This window comes from Apaloderma vittatum, unplaced genomic scaffold (assembly GCF_000703405.1).
Source record: "Apaloderma vittatum isolate BGI_N311 unplaced genomic scaffold, ASM70340v1 scaffold12933, whole genome shotgun sequence".
NCBI classification, from domain to species: Eukaryota; Metazoa; Chordata; class Aves; order Trogoniformes; family Trogonidae; genus Apaloderma; species Apaloderma vittatum.
In genome coordinates this window covers 5,330-12,896 of record NW_009706469.1, presented here as the reverse complement: position 1 = coordinate 12,896, position 7,567 = coordinate 5,330, and the positions used below count along the sequence as shown (strand labels likewise).

The window sequence follows — 7,567 nt, the reverse complement described above, 5'->3', positions numbered from 1 at the left end:
TTTGAAAAGGGAGAGAACTATTGATTACAGAATGTTCTAAAAACTAAGGTTTTTTTGGAGGCGGAACCATTTTTTGCCCATGCCTGCGGTGCAGCGGGTTCTTCAGAGTCTGAGTGCTGTGGTGATGCTGCTGCTGGAAAATCCTCCTCTGTGGAAGCTCGGTGTAACTGGATGCTTACACCGAGAGCAGTGATACCCTGCGAGTATCCTAAATTTGTCCCGTCCTTAGCAGAGTTGGTGAGCGTTAGCGGCAACACGGAGTGGAGAAAAGAGGGCAGGAGCGCTCCTTTCACTGGCAACCCCTAATTAGATCGGTGTAAAGCAATGCTGGAGACAAAGCCCTGGTGGCTCCACGGAAAATCCACATCAGAGAGGAGAGGGGATCCCGGCCCGACAGGCTCCCGATGGGTTTGCCGCTGTTCTTTGTCCCGGCGGGGCTCCCGCTGCGTGCAGCCTCCCTCCTGCCCTGCCCTGTCTTCACAATAGTGGAGCAGGTTGGTTCCCCTTGGAGGTTTGAAATAATTCGGATTCCGTTAAGGTCGAATGACCTCCAGGAGCCAGGTGTTAAATGTAAGCGGAGCGCGGGCTCCGCTGCTCGCTGTTGGATGTTCTCACTGCCCTTTCCCTTCTCTCTAGGCTCGGATGGAGGTAGATGCGGATGGAAATGGTGCTAAAATATTTGCATACGCCTTCGACAAAAATCGTGGCAGGGGATCTGGCCGTCTCCTGCACGAGCTGCTTTGGTAGGTATCGCAAGGAGAGCCAAACACTTTAAGGGTTACTCGAGTTTGCTGCCGTCAACCTGTGTGTTGTTTCTTTCTCTGCCTGGAGTGTTTTAAGTCTTCTCGGGAGGCTTGCGGCTACACTCGGTTGGAGAACCAGCACAGGGGGTGACCAGAGATCTTATTATGGGTTGGTTTTGCACCGAGCCTTAAAACAGCTGAGTCTGTACAAACATGATTCCCAGGGATAAGTGAGTATTGTTCGAATAGATGCTGTTAAGGCTGATAAATGATACTAAAACTTCAGCTGAGGGTGGGGAGCAGGGGCCTAGCTCTATCAAGGTGAAGACTAACCTTTTGAGGTATGTTTCTTTTTGTTGTTTTTTTTCGTCCCATGGCAATCACTGGCACCAGTGAGAATTGGCAGAGCGCTGGAGGGAGACAGAACCTGTGATAACTTAAAACTTTGGTGTTTTTTGTTTGGCCTTCTGGAAAGCTGCCCGAAGAGATGCTGCTGCTGATGCTTCGTATCAGCTGCTGTGTCTTCTTTTCCATATTCTCAGGGTCATTGCTTGATCTCCTCTAGCTGCCAGTTTAGATTCAGGGGCCAGCTTCCTTGCTTGCGAGAGATTAGTTCATCCAGTGAGATAATACGTTGCTCTTCATGTGTTTGTAGAAGTAACGAGGTGTGCTAAATAGCTTTTTTTAAAAGCCTTTTTTGAGAAGTTAAGCATATTTTCTGTTCAGCTCCATAAATTACACTTAAGAAGGCAGAGTGCCCAAGACAGAGCTCTGCTTTTATTGTTCCATGTTACCTTTGCTTGCCCAAACTAGTCTCTGTACAAGAGGATGGAGACAGGAAGAATATTGACTATTATTATTATTTACAGTCTCTTAATTAAATATGGATTTTAAACCGCATCTGTTAATGTTTAATCTTGTTGCACATATAACTTTGAAAATTATTATGCATCTGGCCACAGTGTGTGGAGTGAATTGCTGTCAGCTTCATACGGTTATAATTGTCACCCGTACGTAGCACTGAATAGCACCTAAAAGTTATTTCATCTGCCTGTTGAAGGCTGTGAGGATGATGACAGTCCAGCTGTTTGCTTGTGATGCAGCCCAGTCATTGTCTCTTCTGATTTGTTTTACGTAAATTGGGAAATAATTCCAACATGTTCAGTTAGGTCATTCAAATTGTGTCACTTGGGCACGCACTGGTGTTAGAAAAATTCGAGATTGCGTGTGTAATAGGGGTTTTTGGAAGTTGCAAAGGCAGGGTGTGAACTGTCAGGCGGTGGAGCTGCGGTTCTGAAGATGCAAAGTCACGGTTCTTTGACTGGAGAATACGAAATATTTAATCTCTTTCTGTGAATGCAGTTTGAACCCGCTGAGGGTTTACGTTTTGCTGTGATCTTTAATTACAGGTCGGCACGGGGCAGGTTAGTGAACCTTTGCGGCCTTGTGGCTCCAGCTGGGATGGGGTTACTGCTCCGAAACAGAGCAGGCACCGTGTTCAGCTTTGCTTGCCTGCGCTGAAAACACAGCAGGAACGTGTTTAGGTGGCAGGACCTTCTCTTTGGGAGTAGGAGTCAGGTTTTGGAGCTTTGGAAAGACCGCAGGGACGGGCAGTACCGGTGTCAGCCTTACTCACTGGGTAAATTCGAAGCAAAGAGCTGGAATTACTGCAGGTATAGGGTTGTAGTTTAACTGTCTCCCACAAATGTTGCCCAAAAAATCAGCTTATTGTGGAAAAACTAACCTGATTGTGTGCTTCTGGTTTAAGATGAAGTGTGTAGGCATGCGTTAGGTGCTATTGCAAGTAGAGCAGATTTCAATTCTTCAATTCTTTTAAATTTATTTTCTAGTTAATATATTTAAGCGGATATCTTTGCTCACATATTGGGGCCCTTGGAATAGGAAGCTTGTAGCTCCTGAAGCTGCAGCAGTGCCAGGGACCTTCTGCTCTTCCCTCAAAGCTGTCCTGACCTCTGCGGAGGGTGAACTACGGCACTAAATGGGAACCAGGATCTGAAACGTACCCACGTTTGCTGCAAATAGTCTTTCAGGAAGAACTCCCTGCAAGCTGCTCTTGTGCTGGCTGGGTTTTCAGGGTGGACTGTTGGCTTCTTCAAAGCAGGATTTGAACATCTCTGGCTGGGGACCCGCAGAATAAGTCTGTCGTCTTCCCGCCCCATTCCCTGTATAGAAATCCCAGCTCGCTGGGTTTTGGCTGGGTGTAGCGGTGTTTGCCAAGGAATTGCAGCATCAGGAGATTAGTCATAAGTATCACTAACTGAGTGTTCAAAAAGACATCTCAGATGTGATTTTTTTTAAAAAAAATTATATTTTAAGAGTGCTTACCATCATACTGTCTATAACCTACTCGGTTAAAGGCCCCTGTTGACTTGGATTGCTGGTGTTTGTGCTTGGTCCTTCTATTACAGGTCTCATTCTTAAGTTAGGTGCTGAAATAGGAGAACTGTTAATTCTCTGCAATGTTCTGGTTTACGAACCTCTGAGGGAGCAGACAGATTCTTCCATGAGCCTGTCCTTCACGCTTCTGATGAACTTCTGGACGTGGTCGGTGCTGCACGCTTCTGAAGCGTAGGGCTGGCGAGAGGAGCAATGTGTGCTTGTGCACTCAGAGCTTGTTGGGTTGGGCGTAGGGGAAGGGGACGGTCCCGAATTTGCTGGTACTAATTCTGGCATCACCGTCAGGTGGTAGTTAACGCTTTCACGGGTCGTCAGCAAGGCCCAATTTCCACTTCTGCTTTGGCCTTTGTCGCTTGAAGAACCGACAGCAACGTAGACAGGGGTGGGTTTATGCCGAGTGAGGAAGACGGGCTGGCCGAGGTGGTGGATTTTGGCAGGAGTTGCTTGTGGGGGTTGTGGGGCAGATCTAGACTTCACAGGAGCAGTGGTAGGTACATGTCACTGCTGGGACTTGCTGGTGTCAGGAGCAATCTCCCGCAATCCTCTTTCTTCCCCCAACCCCAACCTTTCTTAAACTCATCTAATCCATTTCAAAAATATTTCTTAACTTGGTCTTAGACTCCCCTCCTCCCTTTCTCCCCCTGCAGTTTGCTCTTGTTCTGAACTTCTGTCTCCTCCTCCCAGATTCCTCCTTCGTGTCTGTCCCATCTCTCTTGTTGACACTTTGTCCTTGCCTCAGTCTAAGAACCTTTACTCCTTCCCTGTCTCTGTATCCAGCTGATGCTCACCTTCATCCAGTCTGTAGCCCTCAGTGTTCCTCATTTCCTTTGCCAGACCCTCCGGTAGCCTTCTGCAACTCCAAAGTAGCTTTTCCTCCTTCAGGGCCTTTCAGCAGACTCCATTCTGTAGTTTGTCTGCTTTTGGGTGGGGTTGTTGGGATTTTTTTCTCCAAAAACAAGGATTTTATTCCTTTTACGTTCAAAGGAGAGAGGTGCTCTCTTCTGTGGAGACCCAACAGACCCTGTCAGGAGGCTCCATGCTCTGTTCCCGAGCTTTGCCTGCGAACTAGAGCACGGGCTCTGCGTGGGTACCGCGTGTAGCCTCTCCAAGGGAATTCTACTTGTTAAATTCTAGGAAGTTTTGAGGCATATGTGAAGTGCAAGTGTTTTTCTTTCTCCCAAGCAATGTAATTTAACCCTGTATGGATGGATTTTGTCAAAAGATGACGTTTTTCATTGTAATTGAAATGATTTCCCCTGTTCTGCTGGATAATGCTAGGGGTCTGTAAAGGAGAAAAGAAGTGGGGATTTTTTTAAACTGGGGTGAACTGTATTTCTTCAAAATTGGATGAGCCATGTGAACTGAACTGTTGGGTAAAGGCTGAGCAGGAAGCAGCATCCCAACGAGAGCTGGGTGAGTAGCTGTTGGGCTGATCTCTGAGAAGGGAGATGCTGGGGAACCCTCAGGCAGCGCCGACGGTTTTACGTTGTCCTCGATTGCTGCTGCGTTAGGTCCATGCTGTGACTCAATCGTGGCGGAGCAAAAAGAATCGAGACGCAGTTTGTGCCCAAGCCACGTTTCAAGTGAGACGGGGATTCCCGCAAGAAGCGATACGAAAACTTGTCCCGGCATGAGGGTGCTTAGCAGTGACCTTGATGCTTCATGAAATAGAGAAAGGAGAGGTGAAAAGAAGATGGAACGGGATGAAAACTGTTAGAAGGCCATAGGGAAAAATTGCAGTAGGACTTCTTAGTGTGCCAACAGCTTCCTTGCTCATAGTCCTGCTTCAGTTTTGAGCGAGTTTCGATGTCTCTTGGTCAGTTGTGGAGTCATTGTAGACTTTGTCATGCAAAGTTAAAGTCTAAAAAGCATTTGCATACTTGGTGAAACCTCTGTCCTCTTGCTCGTTAAGAGACATTTCTTCATAAATAACAAACTCTGTGACTTCACACCAGTGCCAGACTTGCATAAATGTGCCTGGAGTTCCCTATTAAAATAATAAAACAGTGCTGGCACCTTTTGAGTCATCTCTGTGGAACATAATAATTAGATCGATGCTTTTGCAGTAACTGAAGTAGCAGCCCCTTGTATTTTCTTTGCAATATGCCTACAGTTATACTATACCATGATTGCCTTTTGATTCAACTCGTTTATAATGGAAATAACCTCCTCCTGGAAGAAACCTCTTCTTGGCACTGATTTATCTGAAGTAGCCACTATAGTCTGTTGGCAACCCAAGCTTTACTGCAACTGTTTGAGTGACACCAGAAAGCAGGCATCTGGCACTGTATCTTCTGGAATTAGTGTGATTCTTTGCTTTTTAGCTGTGGAATCTTGTTCATCACTGACGTTCAAGTTGGTTTTTGTCTCTTCCAGGGAGAGACACCGGGGAGGGATCGCTCCTGGATTTCAAGTGGTGCATCTGAACTCGGTGACAGTGGACAACCGCCTCGACAATCTGCGCCTAGTTCCTTGGGGGTGGAAACCCAAAGCTGAAGAAATCTCTAGTAAACAAAGGTACGTCAATATTTGGCATCAGAAAAACTTGAATACCTTAAATTGTCACGTCTTTGCTTTAGTGATTGTCATCTTGGCAGAGCTTTTTTATTTGACCTCGGGCTCCTTGCACATGGCTGTACGTCTTGGCTTCCTCACCTGAGGAGGGAAGCTGATGCTCACTTTTTGTGCTCTCGGTGAAGGGACCGTCTGTCACCATGAGATGATGATGATTGGGAGGCCCTGCTGTGCCAGGTGGTGCCACCGCAGTGAAGCAGGAAACCTTCATTCCCTTCCACCAGAGTGGTGGCATCTGGGCACACTGAGTCAAGCCTGCAGGTTTTACTGGTTTGCAGCTCTCGTCCTCAGGCCTGGAAATTTTATCACAACCTGTAGAGGCCAGCAGCTGCAAAATGCTTACACTTGTAGTTGTGTTTTCGGGTTGAAACTGAAATGAGTTCCTGGGATGATGATGCTACAGTGATGCTCCCGATGATTCTGGGAGTTCAGGAACAAGAACCAGACTTCAGACTGTTGACACAGAAATCATAGAATGTGCTGGGCTGGAAGAGGCCTCTAAAGGTCTTTGATGTAAATATTTCTTCATAGGTACTTTTTAACTTCTTTTTTTTTGCATTTAAACTAAAATCCTCACCCCAAAATAGGCTAAAATTATCCAATATATGAGAAGTATAAATAGTCTGAGGCTTAACAGGCTAAATACAATGTTAATGTTACTTTAATTAGTTAATTTGGGATTAGTTTCCCTGTATGCTTCTTGAGAATTTATGGACCATATTTGCACTTGTTTTCACAGGGAACAAAGTCTGTATTGGCTGGCAATCCAACAGCTTCCTACAGATCCTATAGAAGAGCAGTTTCCTGTCCTGAATGTAACACGATATTACAATGCTAACGGGGATGTTGTGGAGGAGGAAGAGAATTCCTGCACATACTATGAATGTCACTACCCCCCATGCACAATGATTGAAAAACAGGTGTGTTCAAAAGAGCTAAATGTAAGCACGTAATGACTTTGGCTACCGTGTACGCCCAAGGATTTGCTCCTTGGAAAAGTGAAGCTTTACATCTTCAGCCAGTCAGTTGCTAAAAGCAGTAATTCTTTTTAACTCAGATTTTCTTGGCTTGAGTCTTCAGACCCTGTGATAATTTTCTGTTTGAGGGAGCGCAGTTTTGGGTTGGAGCAGTAAATGACCTAATGATTTACTGGGAGGAGAGGGATTTCTGCGGAGCGTACGGAAAGACAGGTGGAAGCCTTCCTCTGGGGACCCAGAGCTGGAACAAGCAGGCAGCTGTGTGAGACAGGAGGAAGCATTGTAAGAGGTTTTGGGTGGTAGTGGAATCAAAAAGTAACGTGCTTGACCTTTTGTGAGAAGAGAGTCAATTTGAGTAGCCTTTTTTTCAGCAGAGAACTGGGAGGAAAGCTAGTCTAGTTCTTTGCTGTCGGTAGAAGGGCTTTTCTTGTGATAACAAATGCCAGGTAGGCTAAAATCATAGAATCATAGAATTGTCAGGGTTGGGAGGGACCGTAAAGATTGTCTAGTTCCAACCCCCCTGCCAGGGGCAGGGACATCTCCCGTTAGACCAGGTTGCCCAGAGCCCCATCCAGCCTGGCCGGAAAAACTCCCAGGGATGGAATTGTTTCACTTGTTTTTCTTTTGGGAAGGGAACGTTTGTGAAAATGGTCTTAAATGCCCTCTGTCTGAAAAAGAGTGAGCTTTACCTGTTATTTGGGTCTGCATATGCAGGCTTCCTGGCTAACTGAGCTCGGCAATGGCTGCGCTCGTGCAGCCCTCATCGCTTCAGAGTATTTTGTCTTTAAGGCCGTTCTGCATGAGCAACCGCAGTCACTTCAAAACGTTTTGATACCCTGCCGCTTGTGGCGGGGG

At 46.3% G+C, this 7,567-nt stretch overlaps 1 protein-coding gene across 1 annotated transcript in view; it reads left to right on the top strand.

The window, feature by feature from the left end:
• The first annotated feature begins 642 nt into the window (after positions 1-642).
• ZMYND19 (zinc finger, MYND-type containing 19) overlaps positions 643-7,567 on the top strand; it is a 7,750-nt gene continuing 825 nt past the window's right edge. Inside the window, exons 1-3 of the mRNA XM_009865811.1 lie at positions 643-743; positions 5,538-5,678; positions 6,475-6,655. Of these exons, the coding sequence (XP_009864113.1) occupies positions 643-743; positions 5,538-5,678; positions 6,475-6,655 (423 nt within the window). The remainder of the gene's footprint in view (positions 744-5,537; positions 5,679-6,474; positions 6,656-7,567) is intronic.